Consider the following 27283-nt stretch of genomic DNA (forward strand, 5'->3'; position numbering starts at 1 on the left):
TTTACAAAGAGTGATTGGCGAAAAGATCAACATTGTGATGATATCATGCAGAATCTTCTAACCAGGACTCCATCCCTAAGAATTATGCACATATATCAAAAACATATAATGAGTAAAAGAAAGATAATAGCAATCTGTAAAATATATTCAATTGATAAATACGAGACTAAATTATATTTATGGTTTTTTAACTTAATTTCAGTTAATATTTTAGTCAAAATTTTTTTTCTAAAATGATCCTTTATTTTAATTTTAAGTGACAATTTGATATTTTATGTTTTAAAATATCAATAATGTTGTCTTTTTTTTACAAAAATTCAAAAAAAAAATCATCAGAATTTTCAAAAAAAAAATCCATAAAATTCATTATCATCTTCAATAAAATGCAAATTTAATCAAATTGATAACTTAAAACTTTAAATAAACTCATATTTTTATTCTTTATTTGATGTTGTTGGAGATGAAAATATGAATTTATTTGAATATTTGAGTTATGGATTTGATGAAATTTGCATTATATTGAAGATGATTATTAATTTTATGGGTTTTGTTTAAAAAATTTGATGAATTTTTTGAATTTTTGTAAAAAAAAAGGATAATATTGTTGACATTTTAAAACATAAATATCAAATTGTCACTTAAAATTAAAATAACCGACCAAATCGTAAGAAAAAAAAAAGATAAATAACTAAAACGTTGAAATTAAGTTAAGGGACCGCATATGTATTTTAGCTTAAATATTAATATAATTAAGTTTATTATTAGATTTGAATACATTGCTGTTGTATATAAATTTTTTATTTAAATAAAAATAATAATTAATAATTATTTTATTAAATTATTTTCGTTATTTATTAATTAATTTTTTACCATAAAATGAAGATGATATTTTAAAAGTAGTAGATGTAATAATAATTAAAGAGTTTAACTGAAAAAAATTAAAATTATATTAAAATTGCATTATCTTTTTTCTTCTTTTCTTAAAGTGTATGAAATAGAGGGAGTAGTTGCCGAGAAAAGTTGGGGAAAAAGTCCACATTTCCAAAGTCAATCACCCACTCAAACATGCTCTCATGGTTGGTTGATAATAAAGTTTTCATGTAAACACAATAATAAATATAAAACGATGATAAAATATTACGTTGTTGATAACCACCACTTGAACCACGCAGAAATTTCACTGAAAAAGAAAAAAGACATTTGTAGGTTTTCTAAATAAATTTTTTAACTAAAAAAAGTACAAGTTGTTGGGAGATATAAAGTCATGTACATATTACTTTTAAGATTTTATTAATAATTGCAAAGAAAAAATGTGTAGGGATGGTGTAATGCTAACGGAAAAGCATGTGCAAAGAAAATAACAAGCATTTCATATACATAATGCTGTAAAATTTTACGATCTTACAACTTAAATTATTAAAGATATTTTATTTTATTATAATTATAATTATTCTAAAAATATTGTTATTAATAGTTGTGATGTGACTGTGTAAAATGTTAATTAAACTCAAGAAAATATGAAATATTTAATATGGACCTCTTAGAAAATATCTAAGAGTGGACCTTTACTCTTTTTAATAAAAAAAATGAATTTCATAATAATGAAAAGATATAGAATATATTTTATTAAAATTAAAAATAATAATAATAATAATAATAATAATAATAATAATAATAAAATTCACTTCTGAACCAATATATATTAGATTACATCAAATTAAGTAATTGAATTTAAGAGATAAATGACTTTTAATTAAAGATGATTGATTACGAGAATTTAAATTTTGATTAAAATAATTTTTAATTAAACTTTATTTATCTTTTGAACTCTAAAATATTAGTTTTATAAGTAATATTAATAGGGAAATATTAACAAGTGTTTTAAGGGTACTTAATAAAAATTTAAATATAAAAGAAAAGAAATTTAAAAGTTATGCAATTCAAAATTTTGAAATTATAAAAAGCAGAATTTTTCACTCAAAACTTAGTTTTTATTTTATTTTTTTATCCTTAGCATAGCATGACCCATATCATTATTCTTATGATTGTGTTTGTTAGTTGGTGCATATAGTTAATTCATGGTTGAAGACTAGACACAAGTGTTGTGTAATCAACCAATTTTCCTATAATTAGCACATAATTAAACAACACAATAACATTTCTCAAATCCTACGTTGACTATTTCATCTTTCCCTCTAATACCCTTTTCTCTCAAAATTTCCAAAATCTTTGTGATTTTTTTGTTACCAAAAAATTCATTTGGTTTAACACAGTTTGATACAATAATTGTTTTTCATTGATGTCATCAGAAAATGAATCATCAAAATGGATTCTTGAGAGCATTGAGATTGTTCCTATTGTGGATATTCCACAAAAGGATGAAATAAAAGTTTCTAACAATGAAGCTTTTTTGAATAGTAATAATAATAATGACAGCAAAGTGAGGAATAGGAACAATAATATTAATAATGGTAGCAAAATGTTGAGGACGGAATCAGGTGCTGCAAGAGGGCTTAAGGGTTTACGGTTTCTTGATAGAACGGTTACAGGGAAAGAAGGTGATGCATGGAGGTCTATTGAGAAACGTTTTAATCAAAATGCTCTTGATGGAAAGTTATCAAAAGACAAATTTGGAGCATGCATTGGTACAATTTATTTTATTTATCATGTTTTATTGGGTTTTGTTCAGTTTTTGTTTTTTTGTTTCTTATATTTATATTTTTTCGTTGTTCTAAGTTTGTGCCCCGAGGTATCACCTTAGCGTTGTCAACTTGACATTTAAGGGACATGTTCAAAATTCCGTACGAGACAGTTGGAAAATGAAATCAATACCACCGTTAATAATAATTTCCCCTTCCTTGATATTTTTTTAAGAAAAAGTTGTTCTAAGTTTGAGTATTGCATAGGTATGGGAGCAGATTCAAAGGATTTTGCTGGTGAACTTTATGAGGCATTGGCAAGGAGAAGGAATATATGTGCAAAAAGTGGAATAACTTTGAATGAAGTTAGAGTTTTTTGGGAGGATATGACTACTAAAGATCTTGAATCAAGACTTCAAGTGTTCTTTGACATGTAAAGACTATGCATACACAAAAACTTTATGTATATACTTTTTGCATGTTAATAGAATTGTTTTGTATTGAGTTGAGTTGAGTTGCATAAATGAACTAAAGTTATTTTCAGGTGTGACAAGAATGGAGATGGTAGGTTATCAGAAGAGGAGGTTAAGGAGGTGAGTATTGGGACCATATAAATTCTTATTTTATCTTTAGATTTAATTTTGATACACCGTCAACGTAAAAAAAAATTACTCTGGTAACTAATCTCAATCAATTGTGTTTGTGACTTTAAAAAAAAGTTATAATTAAAGTTAAACATGTTTAACGATCCAACGATTATAATTAAATGTCAGGTGATAATAGTGCATATCAATTAAATTCTTTACTTTCTTTTTTTATCTTTAATCCAATTTTGTGAAACAGAATTCTAACCGTTTTTGTGTAAAAGGTTATAGTGTTGAGTGCTTCTGCAAATAAATTGGGAAATCTCAAACAGCATGCTGCTGGATATGCATCTTTGATCATGGAAGAGCTTGATCCTGATCATAATGGATATATAGAGGTTAGAATTACAAAGCCAATAAATTTTAACTACATGTATCTTTTGTTTGCAATTTTGTTTAGACTTTCATCTTTTGTATACTTCTATATAACACCAACATTTTAGATTGAAAGTGTGTCTGATATCTGACATTGGCATGACATTGACACATATGATTACATTCAATTACTTCTATTTTCTCAAATTATCAATGTCTGCATGTCAGTGTCAATGTCGATATTGTGTTTGAGGTATGTATCTTCTTTATACGTATACTTCATTTTATTTTTTTGTTGTTTAAACAGATGTGGCAGCTTGAAACTCTACTGAAGGAAATGGTTAGTGCTGAAGATGGCACTGCAAAACTTAGTAATAAATCCCAAAATTTAACTAGAGCTATGATTCCATGCAACTATAGAACTCCAATTAGAAAATTCCTCTCAACAACCTCAGAATTTATATATGATAAATGGAAAAAAATATGGATAATCAAACTTTGGCTAGTCATAAACTTGGTGCTTTTCATTTGGAAGTTTCTCCAATACAAAGAAAAAGCAGCGTATCAAGTAATGGGTTCATGTCTCTGCTTTGCAAAAGGTGCTGCTGAGACTCTCAAGTTCAACATGGCTCTCATAGTCCTAACAATGTGTAGAAGAACACTCACAAAGCTTAGAGGAACATTTCTTAGTCAAATAATCCCTTTTGATGATAACATAAACTTTCACAAGATCATTGCAGTTGGTGTAGTTATAGGGACTTTAATCCATGTTGGAGTCCATGTGACATGTGATTTTCCAAGAATAATAGCTTGTCCAAATGAGAAATTCATGAAAATACTCGGGCCAGGTTTCGATTATAAGCATCCTAATTACATGAACCTTGTTGAAAGTATTCCTGGTATAACTGGAATTTTTATGGTCTTGATTATGGCTTTTACCTTCACTCTTGCAACACATCACTTCAGAAAAAGTGTTGTTAAGTTGCCTTCGCCGTTGCATGGTTTGGCTGGCTTTAATTCCTTTTGGTATGCTCATCATTTGCTTATTCTGGTTTACATACTCTTGATCATACATGGCTACTTTCTATTTCTCAACAAGGAATGGAAAAAAAAGACGGTATGTTAAGCTCTTGAGTATACAATTTCTGACTTCAATTTGCCAAGTTTTTTTCTACTTCTCTAAATGCAGTTATAATCTATGTAGCACTAACACTTCATGTTAAAGTCGTTTTTGTTGTCCGAGAGGTGTTTGTGTCTGACACGACATATGTAGTTATATTTGATTTTTTCTATATTTCAAATTATCATCAATGTCAACGTGTTAGTGTCGTGTATGTATGTGTGTTTGTGCTTCATAGGTTACAACGGCATTGCATTCTATACATCATGTTTATAACTCAGTTGACAACATATGTGGTTGATACAGACTTGGATGTACCTTGTAGTTCCATTAGTACTCTACGCATTCGAGAGAATTCATCCATTTTTTAAGGGTAAAGATCACCGCGTAAGTGTCATCAAGGTGTGTGATCAACAACTTCTCCAACTTAGTTTTATTTATTTATTTATTTATGCTGAAACATGAAAATTATCTTACTAATTGGAAATTTCAGGCAATAATATACACAGGAAATGTTCTAGCACTATACATGACAAAGCCATCAGGATTTAAGTATAAAAGTGGAATGTATCTTTTTGTCAAGTGTCCAGATATATCTAGTTTTGAATGGTAATCATTTGATGATATTGACCACAAAAGTTATTTTGCTTCAAAATTACTTTACTTAGGATTATAATTATTAAATTTACTATTGGTATAGGCATCCTTTTTCCATCACCTCTGCACCTGGAGATGAATATTTGAGTGTTCATATAAGAACATTGGGAGATTGGACTACAGAACTTAGAAACACATTTGCAAAGGTGATGTTTATGTATGACCTGTGAACTCAGCTATATATTAGGTTTATTAGAAATATGATATAATTGTTGAAAATCTAGTTGTATACTATTACTAAGATTTAGAAATGCAGGCTTGTGAGCCTCAAAGTGCACAACCAAGGGGAACCCTTATGAGGATGGAAACTAGAGCAAATGCAAGCTTTGATCATTCAAGACCAAGGTGAATAAAAAAAATCTTGGTTCTTATCTTTTCATAATGTTATGTATGTACTCATACTAGGATATAGAACCTGTGCAACGCACTGGAAGATCATCGTTGTTGACTATATTATGTTACTATTTCTTGGAATAGATATCCAAAGATCCTGATCAAAGGACCCTATGGAGCACCAGCACAAAGCTATAAGCATTATGACGTCCTCTTGCTTATAGGTCTAGGAATTGGTGCCACACCAATGATTAGTATTTTGAAAGATATCTTGAACCATATGAAGAAGGGAAGTCCTCCACAAGTAAGTAAAAGCGAGCAATTTTAGCTGACACTTCAGATTGAAGGTCTATTTGGTGTCTAACACGATACTGACAAATGTGGTTTCATTCGAACACTTCCATTGTCTTAAATTATTAGCAATGTCTACATGTCAGTATCGTGTCTGATGTCTATGTCTATGTATATGTTAGTGCTTCGTAGCTTCTCCAAAAGTACTTGTGGAAGATTAAGGAATATATCATATGCAAAGAACCAAATTGCTCATAAACTATTGAAATTAATCCAAAATGGGCCAAGAATAACAAATTTTTATATACTTTTTTGTTGGTTGTATGTTTAAATTTTATACATAAGTACTCATTCATGGTGTTAACATAGCAGGCAAGTTTTGAGAAGGACTCATTCAATAGCAATCGCTCAGATGAAGATAAGAAAGGTCCTGAAAGAGCATACTTTTATTGGGTAACAAGGGAGCAAGCTTCATTTGAATGGTTCAAAGGTGTCATGGATGATATTGCAGAATATGACCGTGATGTGAGTTTTAGTACCAAACTTTTTTTCCTTATTTTGTTGTCTCCGTGTACACAATTATAGAAATTTTTGGCATGATAAAATCAATGTTGTGAAAATCGGACTGAACTAGCCGGTTCAATTGGTTGAACATGGAACTGGCTAGTTTGCCAATTGGTTTGATCTTGATTGTAGTGCAGTCTTGTTGAACTTCGAACCAACTAGTTTGCTGATCGGTTTGGTCCTGGTTGTTCTACAGTCGGGATGAACTTCAAACGGACTATTTTATCGGTTGGTTTGGTCTTGGTTATACTGCATTCTGGTTGAACCAGGTTGAACAGCAGTTGGTTCCAACGATTTTTGCATTTTTTACTTTTACTTTTTTATTTATCTATTTTTCATCACAGTTGAACTAATTGAACCATGATTCAAAGGTCTTACTAGTTCGATCTCCGGTCTGATTTTTAAAACATTGGTTAAAATGATGCAGGGTGTCATAGAAATGCACAACTATTTGACTAGTGTCTATGAGGAAGGAGATGCAAGGTCTGCACTTATTGCCATGGTTCAGAAGCTACAACATGCAAAAAATGGAGTTGATGTAGTTTCAGAAAGCAGGGTACTTATTTAGTTCTCATTTAGTGTTTAACATTTTTTTATCAAGCAAACAAAGATTAATTAAGCTTTTATTATGATGTTATTATATGCCAGATAAGAACTCATTTTGCAAGACCAAATTGGAAAAAAGTCTTCTCTGATTTAGCTACAACACATCAAAGTTCACGTATAGGTATGCATAATTATGATGCTATGTGAAATTCATAATCACACCATTTAGATACTAAAACGCTTGACTTTTACTTTTTCTAAAGTCATATATAATTTATGGTAATTTGCTGACAATATAAAATTTTATAAACTAACGGTGCATACCAAAATAGAAAACTTATTTTCTCAACAAAAAAGGAAATGAAAAATCTGTGTGCTATTTTCTTGATTCAGGTGTATTTTACTGTGGAAGTCCTACTCTTACAAAAACATTGAAGGATCTTTGTCAAGATTTCAGCCTAAATTCATCTACACGCTTTCAGTTTCACAAAGAGAATTTCTAAAGGAGCATTGCACATGGCATCGGTCCAAAATTATATGTTGTTATCCTACTTCAACAAGCAACATAAGACTGTAGAATATTTTTTTATACACATAGTTTAGTGAATTTGGATAACTTTTTTTATAAGTGTGTATGTAGCAAGATTTCTTAGAATTTGTAATTTTGTATTGGTTTGTGTAGATTTTCATAGAGCTGTTCATCATCCTTTATCTTCCACCTTTGTTTTCATCCCTTCTCGTATTTATTCTACTATACTACCTTAGTCACATTTGTTGAAGAAATCATTGTCATGTGTAACTCAAGAAGCCGAGGTCATTCACTCATGATGGAGATATGTTCAAACTAATTGCTGATAATTACCCAGATTAGGGTCTTCTTAATCCAAAGACAATTTCTATGATTCGAAAATATATCCATAGAAACCTGTTAGACAGTTGGTGAAGTAGGAGTACTCATACGGTCAAAACATGATCAAACATATAAATACCTTCAAAGGTATTGTAAATCAATGGACGAAAATTGAAATGGAGATATATGCAAGTTGCAAACACTTTCACTCAGTTTTTTACCTGAGAGTTGGGACACTTTGGTTGTCACTCTCAGCAACTTTATATGTTTGATCAAACAGATAAGTCAAAAGTGATTCATGGTCTAATGTACTGCCTGAAGAAAAAGCTATATGGCCTGAAACAATATTTAAGATAATGGTACAAGAAATTTGATCTCTTTATGACCCCACATAACATTGTATGTTTGTAATGAAATGTGAGAATGTTGCGTCTATCATATTTCTTATATATGTTGATGACATTTTGATTATTGGAAGAGATATTGGGCAAATCTTTTACCTTGAAGGATATGGGTCCAATAGTGAATATTCTTGAATGAAGATCACTAGTAATCATTCTTAAATATTTTAAAAAGTTTTTCAAACTTTCTTAACAAATTATTTCTATAAAATTCAAAGTTGAGTAATAGCCACCCATTATAAACACACAATAATAGACACCCATGAAAAACTTGCACAAGCATCTTATCCATAGCAAGTAATAAAATAAAAATATCATTAATACATTATGAGTCATATTCTAAAATTTGCAAATAAAACATTAAAAACTTGAAAAGATTATCGATTCCTAAAACAATGATCTGTTGATATATTTTTCTCCCAAATATGTAGACCTCGCTATATCGTTAATTTGGTCGTCTCGAGCTTTATTGACAAAAGGGTTGACGGAAAGCATAGTCTTCACACAAAATATAGCTTCACATACATCAGCAATTCCTCTCTCGTCAATCTCCAAATTGACATTAAGAATATTTTCCGTATTAACATTATAGGATATCACTTTGTCAAATATTTTTAGGAGAAGTTCATTTCCTTTCCAAAACACTAATGGCACACAAGGTGAACTATGCTCTATGGTTCATATTTTAGTCCAACAAGAATCTACAACACCACCTCCACTCATCACCCAAATGTTAAAGTTCCCTTTTTTATCACAGCAATCACGACAAACCAATGTTATAGTGTCATTCAAAACACCCAAATATCTTCCACTTGAACTACTAATATCAATGTCTTTTGGCAATGATACCTTGTGAAGAATTCCACCTCCCACATTCAATGCAAGGATTGTTGTAGTTAACCCTCTAATTTTTCCGCACCAATAATAAACCCCATTAAAATGCATAGCAAAACAACAAGTATCAAACTCACAACACCATGGATTAGCACTTTCAATTGTCTTCCAAGAATCACTTCTCAAATCATATTCTTTAAAAATATACTTCTTACATCGGCATTCGCGGTGACAAACCCACATCCTAACAACCTTAATTAAATGGTTACTTTTATAATCATGCCCCATTCCAACACCTAGTATCATCTCATCTTTAACTTTAGTGACCAAATTCGATGAGGGAAGAAGCCTCACTTCCCTTATTGTTGGATTACACAGAAAACCATCTCTTCCACAAGAAAAATTTGAATACAAACACACTAAGCCATTACAAGAATTGGAAACAAGATGATACGATAGACAAGTACTGCTCCTGTAACAGTCCGTTTTTTTTTTAAACCAAAAATCGAATTTCGGAAATAAAGGAATAAATACTTTTGGATAAATATTCAAGTCGTAATACAATGACAAAAGTCAACAACATTTACAAGTAGCGGAAATAGTTTGAAATAAAAATCCAAAGTATTTAAAATAGAAAAATGCACCGGAGCTATGAGACCTATCAGACATAGCTCATACCCCTGGAGTATTCTTGGCAGACACCTATACAATAGCACTGCTCAAGAATCTTAACTTCCCCACGTCACATCAAAAAGTGGTACATGGACCCATCAAAAGAAAATGTCAAGCATACAATATTGGTATAGGTACAGTCTTCCAAATTCAAATATCTACAAACGCAAAAGAAAGACAACTAGTCCATATACAACCACCTAATATGATCATACTACAAAAAAACTAAACAACTCGGGTGATCTCCACGCGCCCCGCAAGATCCTCTTGACACAGCTCCAGTCAGGTATGTCAAACTACCTTCTCATCCACAGAGTACTAACCAGTGGGAAGATCCTGGTTCTCATCTGAGGACAAAGACCAGATTTCCACAATAATTGTAAAGGGTCACCAACCGAAATTAACAATTAACATATAGCATTTAGATTTCAATGCATAAAACAACCTTTCAACTTAGCATGCACCTTGAAAGGGTTTGCATATGTCAAACATGCATAAACAAAGTTGAAAAATGAAGTTTTAAACAAAACTGCACTGTCGTATTCGAATACAACATCTTTGTATTCGAATACAAGCCTGTTTCAGAAGTCAGTAGCAAAAACAGGATTTCTGTATTCGACTACAAGCCTTCTATATTCGACTACACTGCTGTTTCATAAGTCAGTAGCCAAATCAGGACATCTGTATTCGAATACAACCTTCTTGTATTCGAATACACATCATAAAACAGCAAAAACAACATAATTCAGCTTTTAAAAAGGTTTCAAAATCAATCAACACTTACACACAAATCCAAACAATCACACTTAGCAATTATGGCACAATCATAACAACAATTTGAGTAGATTTCAATGCATAAAACAACCTTTCAACTTAGCATGCACCTTGAAAGGGTTTGCATATGTCAAACATGCATAAACAAAGTTGAAAAATGAAGTTTTAAACAAAACTGCACTGTCGTATTCGAATACAACATCTTTGTATTCGAATACAAGCCTGTTTCAGAAGTCAGTAGCAAAAACAGGATTTCTGTATTCGACTACAAGCCTTCTATATTCGACTACACTGCTGTTTCATAAGTCAGTAGCCAAATCAGGACATCTGTATTCGAATACAACCTTCTTGTATTCGAATACACATCATAAAACAGCAAAAACAACATAATTCAGCTTTTAAAAAGGTTTCAAAATCAATCAACACTTACACACAAATCCAAACAATCACACTTAGCAATTATAGCACAATCACAACGACAACTTGAGTTTCGAAAAGGTTTCGCAATCAATCAACACTTACACACAAATCCAAAATAATCACACTTAGCAATTATGGCACAAACACAACAACCACTTGATTTACATACGTAATCATAACATTAAATCAAACATGACTCATGTGCCAAGCACCCTAATGCAATGCGTATATGCCAAAATGCATGGACTCAGAATTCCAATCAAAACCCTCCTCGAAGGGCCGTAAATCATAATTGTATCGTCTATCACAGGCCGAAGTAATAAATTACCGAGGTGCCACCTATCACGAATCAGCACGATTTACTAAAAACGTAAATCGTAAATGTACCGCCTATCACAGGCCGAAGTACTATTTACCGAGGTGCCACCTTCACAGATCATCACGATTTACCAAAAATGTGTAGTCTATCGCGAGCCTTACACAACACGACAATCCCCACAAGGATAAGATGGACCAACAAATCACATGGCTCATCTGGTCACCACTATCACCATGGCCCATCTGGTCGCCATATACAATGAAATGCATGAGCATACTTTGACTCTATCCACGAAAATCATTAAGTAAATGCATATATTAAAAGATTCCTCATTTTTAATACTCATTTAACTCTAACGATTTTCACGACAATCATTAAGTAAATGCAAATATTAAAAGATTCTCAATTTTTAATATTCATTTAACTCTAACGATTTTCAAATTCCACACAGAGCATACTCACACATTTATTTTACATTAAATTCGATCAATTCAAAAACCACAAAATCCACTCCAAGTTCAATCATCAATCACCACAAATTTCCACAAAATTTAAACATAACACATGCCAAACTAATTTTCAAAAACCACAACTCAAACACATCAAATTTATTTTTCTCAACAACACACATAGATGAATCAAATTACTTTTCCACGAAAACACTCATCAATTTCACCCAAAAAACAACTCCAAGCATTGGGTTTCTTTTCTTAAAGCAAAAGGAAGTAAACGAAAATGAAGAAGGAGGAAGAAGAAGGAGGATTCGCGTGACAACCGAAGATGAAGAAAAACATTTTCTTTCAGTTTTCCTTTCTTTCTTTTTTCCTTTCTTTCCTTTTCTTTCTTTTCCTTTTCCTTTATTTTTCCCTCCAAACATATATATATATATATATATTAATTATAACTTAACAAATATCTAAAATATCTAGATATTTATCAAAATTACCATTTCACTCATAACTTCTCAAACCATTTGATAAAAATATCTACTTTCATCGAGACTCAATTGTCAGATACAATTTTCAGCAACCCGAAATATTTTTAACAAAATTGTCTGGTATTAAATTCTTTGTAACATAAATAAATTATTCTTCAAAAAAAGATTCACTGTACTTAATCTAATTTATTTATCGACGATAAATTATGTCTTAGCCGTGTAACTGGGTCTATTTGTCTAGTGCTATTCAGTTAAATGTTCTTTGTTTGTTGTCTCGTCATTAAGGGCATAGTGGTAGTGATAGCATCAAAAGATATGTAGTAACATGAACCTTAATCACCTTCTACCGTTTTGTACTTTGGCTCTGTTTCTCTCCCAAATCGCATGAACCTTAATCAGTTTTGATTGTTTCTCATTTCTTAATTTCTCATTCAAATCGTAGGAACCCTAACTTATATCTGGCAAGTCCTAAGTGCAAATTCAGGTAATTTCTTAATTTTATTTTAAACTTCTACTTAAATTTTGTGTGTTTTGTTTTCTAAACATTTGTTTTAGTTCTAGATATGGTGTTTTAGTGAGGTTGGATTGCTTTGCTTTGGGTCCTCGATGGTTAGTATATATTCTTTTAGAAGATTTTTTAAAACTTGATCTCTTTTTAAAATAACAAGTTGATTCAAAGTGACCATTTTTCGAATAATAGGAACACTTTGTTGTTGATTTTCAATAAATTTTCAAAAACTGAGTTTTAAAAGGATTTGAAATTGATTTTGGTGAAATTCCAGATCGTTCTCCCTTTTTCAAACTTTCTAGAGAAAATTCTATTTTTGTTCCATAACATTCTACGTTTTGAGAATAACCTGGAGAACGTTTATCTTTATGCAGATTTTTCGAAACTGGTTCAGCTTTATTTGCAGAGTGATATTCCCTTTTAAAAAACCTTTTGCTTTTAATCTTTTCATCTCTTTTCTTAAAGTGGCAAGCAAATTTCAGATGTCCAAGTTTCTTACAATATGAGCATTTGGTTTTGCATTTATCCTCTTTTCTTTCCGAAACAAAAAAGTTTTCATATATTTTTGTTTTGAGTTTTATCAAAACCAAGACCAGCTTTATCAAATATTCCCACTTGAGATCCCATGATTTTTTGAAAGATTTCAGTAGCTTTAATAAAATTTGACAAGTCATTTATAAGAAGTTCATTTTCAGTTTTAAGAAGAACGTTCTCCGTTTTCGTTGTAGAACGTTCTTGATTTTCAGATTCATTATTTTCCTTAAAATGAGATTCCTGCATGTTTTGAATGATGTTTTTTAGTTCATCAATCATAACCTGAGCTTTCTCTTTTTCTCTTTTTCTCTTTTTCTCTTTTTTCTTTTAAAACTTGATCCTTTAAAGAGCAGCATTTTTTAACAAGCAGATTTGAATCATTGAGTAAGCTATCAAAATCTTTTTCAATTTGTTCACATAAAAGACATGGTTTAGAATTTATTACCTCCTTGTCTTCAGTATTTGCCATTAAACATAAGTTGGCTTCTTCAGATTCCTCTGTTTCTGATTCGTCAGAATCATTCCAGGTCACCATCATTGATTTTTTCTTGAAAGGGAACTTCTTTGGTGCTCTTTTGTTCAAGGGACATTCAGTTTTATAATGTCCTTGTGTATTGCATCCAAAGCATGTGATTTGACTTTTGTCTACCTCTATTTTGAAGTTTTCTTTTTGATTTGAAAATCCCTTTTTGATATGATCCCTTCTTCTCAATATTCTCTGTATCTTTTTTGTAAGACGAACTATTTCTTCATCAACATCTTCTTGATCGATTTCTTTTGAGTCCTCATCTGGACTTTCTTGAGATGTTTTCAAAGCTATTGCTTTTCCCTTTTTGATAGGTTTGTCTTCTTGTAGCAGCACTTCATGTGTTCGTAATGTTCCAATCAGTTCCTCCAGTCCGAATACATCAAGATTCTTGGTCTGGCTTATGGCTGTCAACATCGGTCTCCATATTATTGGAAGACATCTCATGATCTTTCTGACTCTATCTTGTACTGAGTATGCTTTCTCTAAGGAGCGCATTTCATTTACAATGGTTGTGAATCTTGAGTACATCTCATCAATAGTTTCTCCTTCATTCATTTCAAAGAGTTCAAAAGTATTGGAAAAAACAACAAAGAAATAATTAAATTAAGAAATAAAATTAAACATAGAATTATAACGTGAAAAATTTCAAAATAAAAAATAATAAAAACAAAAATAGTTATTTAAAACATTGTTAAACGGACCCGGGAAGGCAGGCTTGGCCTTGGCCCATCACCTCATCAACTACCAAATATATTGAAAAAACAAATAACCAAAAAGTCAAATAAATCATACTAAGAGGTAGAATTACATAACTACTAAGTTAAACAAATATAAAAAGTTAAAAAAGACTATCATTTCTTTTAACTGTAAATAAAATAGTTAAAAAATTATATATAATTGCAAGATTTTGAATTAAAATTAAAAATATAATATTAAATTTAATAATATTGATATTTGTCAATTGAGTTAGGATAAAAGTATCATAATTTTAATCACAGTTTATTTCATTCATTTTTTCATTTTCTACTTCATTTATTTTATATTTTATTTTAATTTTCATAAATAATCTATAATGCATAGTACAAGTATGGTACTGATAGTCAGGTATCATGTATTAGTACAGACACAATATTTAAAAAAAAATTAAAATATGAGTCCGTCAATAAAAATATGAATTTTTTAATAATATAATTTAACTAAAAAGGTTAAATTATTTAATTAACCATACAAAAACACAATTTACAAAGTTTAAAAAGTTTAAAATGTTATCCCATTACAATAATAAATAAACTTCAATATATAAATAATATTATATTAATATATAAGAAAATAAAAAGTCCACTTATAATAAAATAATCAAGAAGAATAATGTACCCACAATGCCAATACCCGTGAAATACTTTATACAGCTATTTTACCATTTTAAATACAAATAAATGGCGTGATAAAAACAAAATTGGTGCAAACAATGCTAATACATAAAACTAATAATAAAGCTAATAATGGTTGATTTGAATTAAAAAATAATGCACGGTGTTTATTTATTTTATATTTAGTTTTGTTGCTATTTTATTTTATAAATATTTGTTTAGTTTTATAGATTAATTAAAAAAGATAATAATAGAACACTTTTGACAAAATAAATTATAAAAGATTTCGGCTATCGGTCTATTACATTTTTAGATTTATCTCTGCTCATATTTTAAAAAATTAAGGTAAAAGTATAAACTAAAAGAATAAAGTTAAATACAAATTTAAAGTTATAGATTTGTGTATCTTATAACGAATAACTAGAGTCAATATATATGATGTGAGACTTGTTCAATGATGTTTCATAATCACCTCAACCAATCTCAACTTTTATCGAAATTGATTCATCTCTCACTTTCATTATCTGGATTGACAATTATAATTCAAAAGAATTACCATACTCCACCAAAAAGAATATACTTAACTTGAAGTTAAATCACTTAAAGAATTTCCAGATGACGAAAATCATGATAAAAAATTATATGACAATTTTCATATTGTCTTTCTCGAGTAGGGATGGCAACGCGGTGGGGCGGAGACGGTTTTAAGCATTATCAACCTCGCACCCGCAACTTCAATACCGCCCCCGCACCCGCACTTGTCGGGGGTGACTTTTAACATCTACCCCCGCACCCAACGGGGACGAGTTTCCCCGCCGCACGCCCACCCCCATTCCAAAAATTGAAATTTATTTATTCATAGCATAAAAAATCAATAATTTGACTAAATAAAAACATTCAACATAAGTTCTAAAATTACAATAATCAAAATAATAAAGTCACAATATCTCAAAATTTGTTTAAGTTTCCTACAAGTCACAATATTTTGATCATCAAAAGTTCAATTCGAACAAAAGTTCTAAATATTCAAAGTTGAAACGAACTAATCCATCAAAACAATAAAAATTTCCAAATCATCAAAACAAAAAGGTTCTAAATAAGCATTTTCTAACGATCATCTTCAAGGTGGGAATTGGAAAGTGAAGTAACACCACTGGTCAACAATTCACCTATATTAAAAAATAAAAGTTAAATATTAACATTTAACATGACAAATTTAAATCAAACGGTGTAAAGAATAGAATATCTTCATCGTCAGACTCTATTTCATTAAGTAAAATAGCATTTTCATTATCCACTTTAGAATTTGAATCACCTATCAATATCAACATAGTACAATATAAACAATAATAATTTAAGATATACAAAATTATTAGCTATTTCAAATATATTCAAATTTAAATGAATAATTTAAAACAAATATCAGTCTTCTCATCACTCCATAACCAACTTCTAGCACACATCAAGGCTTCTAAAGTAGTCCAATGAAATCGGCTTTGATGAGGGCTTAAGATATGTCCGCCGGTACTGAATGCAGATTCAGAAGCTACAGTAGAAACAAGAATTGCCAATATATCCTTTGCAATTGTTTGAAGTGTTGGATATTTAACACCATTCAACTTCCACCACAACAAAATATCAAAATCAGGATTTCTTGGCAAAACTTCCTCCTCTAAATAAATATCCAACTCTGTTTTGACAAATGAAGTTCTAGCTCTTTTTTTTTTTTTAATGACATACAAATCATAGTATTCTAAACCATCATCCTCAACATTACTAAAGTGGACATCCAACATTTGAGAATCACTACTAGAACAATTATTCATTTTCAATTGATATTCATAAAGCAAATCATAACACAATTGTCGGATCGACTTAACTTGGTCATTAGCATCATTCTCATACAACTTAACATAATAATATTCAAGCAACTCTATTTTGTACCTATGATCCAAAATAGCAGCAACCCCCATTATTTCATGAACCACATTTCAATATTTTTCAAATTTTCCCAACATATTCTTTGCCATTTTTTTTAGGCTTAATTGCGGTTTTGGTCCCCCTATTTTAGCTAAATCGCGAAAGTAGTCTCTCATTTTGTTTCTCCCTTGTTTTGGTCCCCCAAACAAAATTTTAGTTTAAAATTTGATGAAATTTCATTTTTTTAAAGCCGTACTACACCATTTATGATCATATATTTCAGATACAGTTGTTGCAAATGAGATCTTGAGGCATGATGTGACTTAAGTAAATGTAAAAAAAAAATGAAATTTCATGAAGTTTTGGACTAAAATTCTGTTTGGGGGACCAAAACTGGGGAGAAACAAAATGGAGGGATTACTTTCGCGATTCAGCTAAAATAGGGGGACCAAAACTGCAATTAAGTCTTTTTTATCAATGCATTAGAGAATTTAATCCACTCATTTATTTCAATTTTGATCATGCAAATCTTAGAAAAATATTGATTGGAAGTTGGATAATTAGTGCCAGAGAACACTTCACTAATAAAATTGAACAATTTCAATTTTTCACAAATATCTTTTGCAAATTTCCAATGTAAACTTGTAGGCAAACAAGTGTATTGAGATTCATGTTATCTTAATCGACTAAATACATCTTCATACAAAATGGCAACATCAAGCATCTTGTAAGTTGAATTCCATCTAGTCGGACAATCTAAAACCAAATTCTTGGTGCAAGAGATTCGTAATTGTTTGGTAGTTTCCTCAAACTTTTCCTTCCTTTTAGGTGTTGCAATCCAATATGCACTATACAAGTTAAAGACTTTGTTCGGCTGAATTTTCCTTTTTCCATTTTGATTAGCAACATTTATTTATTCTTAAATATTATTAAAGTGGATAGTATAGATATTATACTGCCAAACATTTAAAGTTGTTATTATACTGTCAAACATGACAAATATCGATAGTATTATAGATATTAAACTGTCAAACATTTAAAGTAATACTAGGAGACAACGTTAAAGATTTTTTAATTCTTTTAACTAATCACTTCATTTTTAAATTCTAATTCTAAAATCAAACATAATAAAGTTTTGTTGGCTAACCAATTTGGTAAATTCTAGTAGTTTCTTGTTACCTTCTATTTTGTTACAAATAAAAACTCAGCAACAAAATATGCAGCAACAAGAAAATATGGAAAAAATATGCAGAAAAATATCCAAAACTCGGTAAGAAAATAATAAAAAAAAATATGCAAAAAAATCTCAAAATTGATACACAAAAATGAAACCGAACTAGAAATTAAAAAAAAAAAAACTAAAAACGAAAATGCATCAAAGTGCAGAAAACTTGAAAACGAACCTTAAAATTATAGCGGCGAAGAAAATAAGAGACGACACACGAAGGATGACGAAGACGGCGCACGGAGAGGAGGGAGGACGGCCGGGACAGAAAAAGTGAGGGTGGAGGTGGCCGGTGGCAGCAAGCAAGGAAAAAGAAGGAAGATTGATAAAATTAGGGTTTTGTTACTATTCTAAGATATATAAGGGTATTTAAGTAATTGTATTTATGTCGGGTGGGTGCAGGTGCGAGGCGTATTTGATAAAACCCGCCCCGCACCCGCCCTTAACTTTGAAAAACGGAGAAAATTTGCACCCACACCCGCATTCATTAAAAACAGTTTTTTCCCGTTAAATGCGGGGTGCATCCGGGACAGTTCGAGTTCAAATGCCATGCCTATTCTCGAGTAGTTTTTTAGTGATAGCCATAATCTCACAACACACTACATCAATTTTAACCAATGTGTGTATGTTAATCTGAATCCACCGTCAAATTAATATTTATCTTTTTCCATGGCAATGTGGTGATGCTATAAGTAAACATTGCTAACATTATTTTCATTATGCACCCTGTGTAATGCTATCTTCTCAAACTGTTTCTTCTCCATTTGTCTCCCATGAGTTTACTCCACCACCCCTCCACCGTTGAATGCCATCACCAAATGATCCTCCCTCCGATATGGACCCCCACCACCGATGTCATCTGGCCTTTAATGGAGATGGAGCGACCCCTCAACCATCACCCAAGTATGGAAATGATTGATTTGGTGGCTTAGTTTTAGATTTTGATTGAATATTGCACTTGTAGTGTTTTTGCACTATGTGTACCATTATACAAGAACTAGGTTGAATTTCTTAGTTTTCATTTGTGTTTGGAGAATGCCTTTGCATATCAAGTTCATTTTATAGCCATTTGATTTATCAATTGAATGAGATTTGTTAATGTTATAAACAAGGCTCCGTTTACTTGAGATTTTTAAAATTTGTGTTAATACTATACTTGTTAATCTCACTTGAAGGGAATAATTGTTTAGAAAAAATTAAACAATAAAATATCAAAATATTATTTTTATTAATTTTTGAAATTCACCATCTTTAACTAATAATTCATCTTATCTCTACCATCATTTTTATTTCAAGAGAGTCTTTACATCAATCAAGATAATGTACAAATTAGGCCAATACAAAATAGACTTGAAATGAAATTTGATATATATTTAAAGAAGAAAAATGCAACAAAAATCTCTTAATTGACCTAAATTTTCTATATGCCAGATACACAATGGGTTGAAGAGGGTCGCTCCAAATCAATAATTTTTACACCTAAATTGGTTGGTAGAGCGATCTCTTCAATCAACGTAATAATTTTCACATCTTCTAAACCTCTATCATTTTATTTACATTCTATTTTTTTATTTTATTTTATTATATTTTAGTCATTGATTTTGATTTGACAATGTAGTCAAATTAAAATAAAGAACTAAAAACTTTTTACATTTTAAAATATCTCACAACTGATTAAGAAATCAATTAAAAAATTAATTAATTGTTCATATATGACCAAAAAAGATATTTATGTTAAACTACAACTAGTTTTATTTAGCAACTCCTCGTCGTCACTATCGAATATATATCTAATGGAAAATACAATAAAAATCTCTAAACTAAGTTTTCTATTTGTCACGAACACAGTATCTGATCAAAGGCCTACCAATTCAAAATATAATGTAACAATACTTTATGTTGCTTTAAAAATAAAAAATAGCTAGAAACACTTTAGCTAGGCTTTTACCTTTCATTCTTGTATTATTTCTTTAGTCCTTCATTTTGACTTTGATGATGTAGTCAACCTATAATAAAGGACAAACTTTTTTTACATTTTAAAAGATAAAAAATATATAGTGTATATTATCGTGCATGAGTAATACTCGGTGACTTGATTACAATTTATGATATACTTAATATATATATATATATATATATATATATATATATATATATATATATATTTACTTGAGTGCATAAAAAAATATCATATTTGAATAGTGACACTTATAATTTGTTAATATTTTATAATAAATTTGGATTTGATTTATTTTTAAATATTTTAATCATAAGAATATTTTATAATGATTTTTAAATATTTTTAAATATTTAGCTAATATATTATAAATAAACAAAAACAATTAAGAAGAAAAACTAAATATTTTTTTCATATTTTTTTAAAATAATAACAATAAAATAATAAAATACTATTTTCTAATAATAAAGTTAAGAAAAAATATTAAGTAAAATAGAAAGGAATATAATAAAAATTGAAGTAAAACATAAATAATCAAATTAAACTAAAAGAGAATCAAAATAAAGTAAGTTAAACTAGTAAAACAATATCTAGTAAAATATGATATTATTAGTAAATTCAACCCAAACCTTACGGATGGAGACAAAGTAATGGATTCCGTCGGATTTTCTACACCATTTCTCATTAATTATTTCACTTTTGTATGTATGTTTTTTTTATGTCATAAATACTATTAAATCAACTACTTTGTTATTTTTTCTTTTTTATTTTAAGAAAAAGTAACTCACTTGTTACATGGACTACTTTATTAGTTGATAAAGTTGTAAAAAGAATTGTTTACCTCTTTGTACCCAATTTTAAAATATTTAAAATAATATTGCTGTAAAATTCCATCTTAAAATCCAATTTTTGCTAGTACATTCCTTTATGTGTGCATATATCACCCAACATTTTCTCTCTCTAGCAAAATTATGTCTAAATGTAGAAAATTAAAATATAGAGAATCAAATTGTATATATATTAATAGTTTTGCTTATTTATCATATGTAACTAACACCAAACCAATCAGCATCAGCATCTTAAGTAACAACCGTTGTCTTTTGAAACAATGCATGTACTATGTCTGTTGGCTGTTAGTGTGGGTGTGATCTATCCTCAAAAAACAGCAGTTACCTTTTCATTCACTCTTTAAGTTTAACAAAAAGCTGTTTAATCCACATGTCCATCAACTCCTTTTTTATTTTTGCATGAGAGATAAACTCGAGATTGATGAATATATAAAAGGACAACCAGTACACAATAAATAGACTTTAAAGATATAACAGTACGGGACCATATAGTATCAATACTTATAAGTTTAACAATTCCCATACAAATTGAGCATTAACCTGCTCACTAAACTAATGTCATTGATGTAGACAATTATCCATCTTTTTGTTTCTATTCATTTGAGGGTTTCACATAGATTAAAACAAATATTTTATTCATTATTTTTGAACTTTGGTTCTTTTAATTTTAGACACAAATATTATGAAATAATAATTTTAGTTTTTTTACATTTTATTTATTAAGTAAAAATAAAATTCATTTAATGCATGTTTTTAGATTTTTAAATATACAAAAGAAAAAACGTCATTAACTGTATCTTGATTTTTTAAAAAAATCAAAGTTTTGGGACAAATATAAAATATTTAAAAGACTAAAGATTGGAGACGGAGAAAATATATATATAAATATAAGAGAGATAGTATAATATTTTTACTAAGTTACCTTTATCAACTAATATATTCACTATTATACGGTCAATACAAAATGGAATATATATAATGAGTCAGGTGTGATGAATGTGGTATTAATTAAATGGTATAATTGAAAAAAAAAATTAATATTATTTTAAAAATTGAAAGCATCATTTATTTTGGAACAATATTTTTAAAAATAAATCATTCAAGAGAAAATAAGTATTTTTTATATAAAAACAAAGTTTAGATAAGTTAGATATCTCATGGCTCACTAGAGGAACTACCTCAAGAATCAAATAACGGTAACATAGGTGTATATATAAATTACCTACCAATGAAATCTCACGTTAACAACAGAAATTAAACATACACTTTGGTGAGATATGAATCAAACTCCTTAGTAATTGGATCAACTTTGCTTCGAGGAGACAGTAACTTTCAATGTAAAATTAAAAACACTTGAAATTAATAAGTGACATATTCATTATGTTATCTTCTTGAATAGAATAAATAATCTTGACATATAATTCTGAGACACATCAAGTACCCCAAGGGTTTGTACCAAAAAGTATTGCATTTGAATTCTATCATGCTTTCACATGGTGCAATATTGCAACCAAAGGTTCTACGTACAACACTAGGTACTCAATTGTTAGATGCTAAATTCCAACATGGTTAATTTCCCTAAGAAGCACCATATAATATAATATAGAAATTAATATCCTAAAGTATTAGATTTAATGTCACATAGAATTTTGGGTTTTGGTTGATGTTGTGCAATCTTCTTTGATTCTTGTTGTTGTGAGTGGAAAAAGATCAAGAGTCTTGAGAGGTCTAGTGCAACATGAAGATGTTTCATGATTAACATCCACAAGTTTCCAACCATAGTTACTTAATGCAATATTATCATTCTTCTCCACCAAACTTTGTTGGTTATAACAATTCCTTTTGCAATTGACTCTCCCTTCTGATGTGTTTGCAGCTACTCCCTAAATAATCATAATATCAAGAAAGTGGAAAAGAAACATAATTTAACTTTTCTTTAACTTACACAACTCAAACTTAAAAATCATGCCTTATATGGACAATATTAAATACTAAATGAATCCAATCCTTGTGTAATAGCCAAGTCTCAATGTGTGCATTCATATCAATTATTTTAAACTAAAATTTTTAGACCACAATCCAATATGCTAATTGAATGTTTGGATTCACGGTGAATTTGTCAGAAGTACAGTAAATCATCGTGAATTATGTATAAAAAAATATACCTTAGATTTTCAACAAAATAACAGTATCATCATAAGCACTAATAAATTCAACAAATGCCATGCATTGAAGAGTAAAATATAGAGAAGAATTAGCAAAAGAAAGAAGAAAAAAATGACAAAAAAGGAAACAACACAAAAGCTTTCTACATGCATGTTTGAAAAGGAAGATTACCTCAAAAAGCAAGCTAGGTGAGTTAAAAAAGGAAATGTCTTGTGTAATAGATCCAAAAGGGTAACCAAAAGTACCAACAAAATGGTTATTATTAATCATCACATTATTATCATGATTGATTTGGCAATGATGAACTTGTAGTTGCTGTTGTTGCTGTTGTTGTTGCTGTAGTTGCATTTGTTTGTTAAGTTTCCTTCTAAGTTTCTGCCTATCCCTAGCCTTATGGTTCTGAAACCAATAGAAAACATTTTTTCCTTCTATTCTACCATAGAAAGAAAGGTGAGTTGTTATTTGCTGAATTTGTGAAGCACTAGGAGTTCTAATTCCACTTCTATACAGTTCCTCTAAGATCATGAGTTGTTCTGTTGTAGGGCTCCATCTTGATGAAGCTGTTGGAGACATTATGATTATTATAATTAATATGATTTAATTAATTTTCTCTCTTTGGAAATTAGAAATATTTTTGACAAGAAGAGGAGGGTGAAAATGATGTATAAATAGAGGGACAGAGAGAAAGATACAGTATAAGGATGAGACAAAAAGGAAAAGAGATTTTAGAATGGAAAAGGGTGTGGTGAATAATTTAGATAGATAGGTAAAAAGTACAACTAGTCTCATGCTTGTGTTCCTTTTAGAGGAGCATTCAAGTGAGGTTGTACAGAGAGAAAGATAGATGAATCAAGATATAACTGATTGTGGTTGTATGAGTTATCATCACCTTATTATTAACTTTTATTTTTTATAAACAGAATCAATCACAGATAGTGTTAAGTTGGACAAACAGCACTTTTACTCTGCTCACTTAGTTAAGCACCACTAATTGTTGTGACAGATTGTAGTATCTGTTCACACACTGTTTCCAAACAAATTTTCGATAATAGTTTTTGAATGTATCAAAATTAAATATGTTTTGATCGAATGTATTGTATGTTAGTTAATTTAATGACTAAATGTATATTTAATCAGTTAATTTGATTTATAAAATTATTAATAAAAGAGACGTTAAAAAATACATGTGTAATTTTGATATAATTAAAATGGTGAATTGGTGAAACAAACATATTTAAAGTTACCCAATTTTTCTGTTTCAAATTAAAGTATCATTTACCTTGTCTCCATAAAATTTTATGATTGTGCCAAAGTTTTATATTCATTGATGTCGATACTATATAGTACTAAATTATTTTCAAATAAAGACTGATAGCATGCAGGCACATTCCTTGTCACATTCAATTCGCGTGTCTCCTTTGTCCACCTCTTCTCTTCTCTCTCAAAACAAAATACAAATCTTATATTTGAATATTTTTTATTTTTATCCATTAATTCAACAATTCATTTTCTTTTTCTTTTTATTTCTATCAAATTATAAATATATTACTTTTATCAAATCATTAACTCTATCATTTTCTCTCTCGTAGTATCAAATCGTGTCCACTAAATATTATTTAACAAAATATTTATATCGAAGTTCAATATAAAAAATGTAATTTTTATCGTTCTTAAGTTAGTTCAACGTTGCATATTTAAATTGATAATAAATTTGATAGATAAACTAAATGTCATTGTAATTTTGAAAACACTAACTTTTGAATTTTAACAAATATTATAATGTTAACATGATTATTTTGCTAAACTCATCCTGATTTCAAAGATACACTTACATAGTTAACAAATATCATATTAACATATCTATATCAATAATAATTTAAAAAAAATAATTAATTAAATATAATCAATATATATTAATTTGAACATTGAAATATGCTTTCGATTAGCATAAGTGATTGTAATTATAATCTTTGTTTCTCCATAAGGGGACCAAGCATATTCTCATGATTTAGAGGTCTTATGCCTTTAACCCTTAATGTATATCGAGATACTCCTATATATCCTTGCAACTGATTAGACCGTTTAGGTTCGTGATAGGGCTAATCTCCAAGTTAGCAGTGGATCTTCTTCTTTTTTTTTTTTTTTCTCATACAAATTTAATCTAGTTCTTAAATTAATGGACAACTCCAAAAATAGAATACGGATTTTTTTCTACAAATTAGGGATAGCCACACTAATTCTTTATATATATATAAAAAATAGCCAACACTAATTCTTTCAATGAATTTAAATTAATTTTGGTAAATTGATTTTGTCTTTGACTCTTATTTTTATAAATTACAATTATTTGTAATTTTCGTTTCTAAATTTAATTTTTATACTCAAATTTATTTTCACGTGAAACTATCTAAATATATATAAAATATTTTAATTAATAAATATTAATTTTATAAAATATAATTTAACTAATAAATGTTGATAATATTAAATTTAATATTATATCTCAAATTTTTAATATTTGTGTATGAATTTCGAATGGCGTTAAAAATAGAACACACATTGAGTTGCTAGTATGATATATATATATATATATATATTATGAGTATATTGATTTTAATAGATTTGGTATATGAGTAGAGTGTTAGAGACAATGGTAGAAAAGGGTTGGAGTTGGCAAAATGGCAAGTGATTGACAGTCACAAGTGGGGTCTCTGCTGGATATATGCATGCAGCAGCATGCTTATATATTTAATTTCTGACATTTTGAAAACGCAATGCATCGAACAGTTAGAGTCTATAAATGCATGTAACAGAGTGTCCAATGCCTTGTCTTTTTTTGCTTATGAGTTATCATCTCTGTCAACATTCCTCCTATCATCTCAACCGTTCATTTTCGAATTCAATTACGTCATCATTATCAAATTAAGTCAACCATCTGTGTAATTTTTTATGTCATTTAGTTAGTTGATGAGAGCATCATATATTATATCTCTCATCATATTGTACTTCTTGTTTACGTATTTCGTTACTTGCTACAGTGTTTCTTTTGTACTATGTGCATATGGTATGAGATGTCAATGTATTTTTATAAATAAAGTCATAATAAATCTATGCGTGGGGCACTACTATGATAGACTCAAATTATATATAAAGTTTTATAAAGCGTAAATAGTGACAAAAATGTGCATGGAAAATACCTTGTCCATATCAGCATATTGGATATATATATATATATATATATATATATATATATATAATATTAAATTGGTCAAATTATTTATATTAATATATTTATCTTTTTAATTTAATTTTCTCAAAGTTAATAAATTATTTTTTAAAATTTATTTTATTTTAATTAAAATTAAAAATCATTATTAATTTATAAATTGATAATTTCTTCTCTTACTCTTACGAAATTGCTCTACCACAAAAAAAATGTAATATCAGCCGACATTCTTCCACCGTCGTAAGAATAATCTATTTGATATATTTTATTGACTACCGGACTTTAATCTTGAGCAAATCAAGATAATCTAAAATTTTTATATCTGTATCTGTATCCAAATTCTTAAATTATTCTTTTAATTTTATTAGACATTATTTTGTATCTTCTATATATTTGTGGAGATGATTATATGATGTCGTTTTCAAAGTCAAATGTAAAATTGTGATATGACGTATAATTCAGAGAAAATTTTTACGTATGAATTTGATTGAATGTATAGAAGTAGTTATATTTTATATAAAAAAAAATATTTGTTAAAAAACTAAAAAATAAATAATTATTAATTGTAACAAAGTTGTGAAAACCAAATTATATAAGTCTATAATAATTATGGTTTAATAATTTGTGTATTTTACGAATAGAATTACTTTTATGAGTTGAATTGTGTTGTTGGGTTATCGTTGT

The 27283-nt window shown here is 29.2% G+C and overlaps 3 protein-coding genes and 1 pseudogene across 4 annotated transcripts; 1 reads left to right on the forward strand and 3 right to left on the reverse strand.

Annotated features, from left to right (window-relative positions):
* The first annotated feature begins 2061 nt into the window (after positions 1 to 2061).
* LOC101502622 (putative respiratory burst oxidase homolog protein H) lies at positions 2062 to 7825 on the forward strand. 2 transcript variants are annotated; one of them, XM_012713535.3, is made up of 14 exons: positions 2062 to 2645; positions 2907 to 3072; positions 3184 to 3232; positions 3508 to 3621; positions 3906 to 4715; positions 5025 to 5120; positions 5212 to 5327; positions 5419 to 5521; positions 5632 to 5720; positions 5853 to 6012; positions 6369 to 6524; positions 6991 to 7119; positions 7212 to 7290; positions 7503 to 7825. In XM_012713535.3, the coding sequence occupies exons 1-14, from the start codon at positions 2300 to 2302 to the stop codon at positions 7610 to 7612; spliced, it is 2523 nt and encodes an 840-aa protein (XP_012568989.1). In that variant the 5' UTR covers positions 2062 to 2299; the 3' UTR covers positions 7613 to 7825. The 2 variants fall into 2 exon arrangements, with proteins under 2 accessions (XP_012568989.1, XP_004492338.1); XM_004492281.4 differs by having other exon boundaries at positions 2065 to 2645; positions 6372 to 6524.
* A 922-nt stretch (positions 7826 to 8747) lies between these two features.
* LOC101510670 (uncharacterized) lies at positions 8748 to 13893 on the reverse strand (annotated as a pseudogene).
* A 2471-nt stretch (positions 13894 to 16364) lies between these two features.
* LOC140919814 (zinc finger BED domain-containing protein DAYSLEEPER-like) lies at positions 16365 to 17230 on the reverse strand. Its single transcript, XM_073366464.1, has 2 exons — positions 16708 to 17230; positions 16365 to 16426 (listed from the first exon to the last, which is right to left on the reverse strand). Exons 1-2 carry the CDS (start codon positions 17228 to 17230, stop codon positions 16365 to 16367), a joined length of 585 nt encoding a protein of 194 aa, XP_073222565.1.
* Positions 17231 to 22566: 5336 nt separating this feature from the next.
* Positions 22567 to 24100, reverse strand: LOC101510991 (WUSCHEL-related homeobox 3A). Its single transcript, XM_004492307.4, has 2 exons — positions 23545 to 24100; positions 22567 to 23090 (listed from the first exon to the last, which is right to left on the reverse strand). Exons 1-2 carry the CDS (start codon positions 23944 to 23946, stop codon positions 22845 to 22847), a joined length of 648 nt encoding a protein of 215 aa, XP_004492364.1. The 5' UTR covers positions 23947 to 24100; the 3' UTR covers positions 22567 to 22844.
* Positions 24101 to 27283: the final 3183 nt, after the last annotated feature.

The sequence above is a fragment of the Cicer arietinum genome, chromosome 3 (genome assembly GCF_000331145.2).
Source record: "Cicer arietinum cultivar CDC Frontier isolate Library 1 chromosome 3, Cicar.CDCFrontier_v2.0, whole genome shotgun sequence".
Classification (NCBI taxonomy): domain Eukaryota; kingdom Viridiplantae; phylum Streptophyta; class Magnoliopsida; order Fabales; family Fabaceae; genus Cicer; species Cicer arietinum.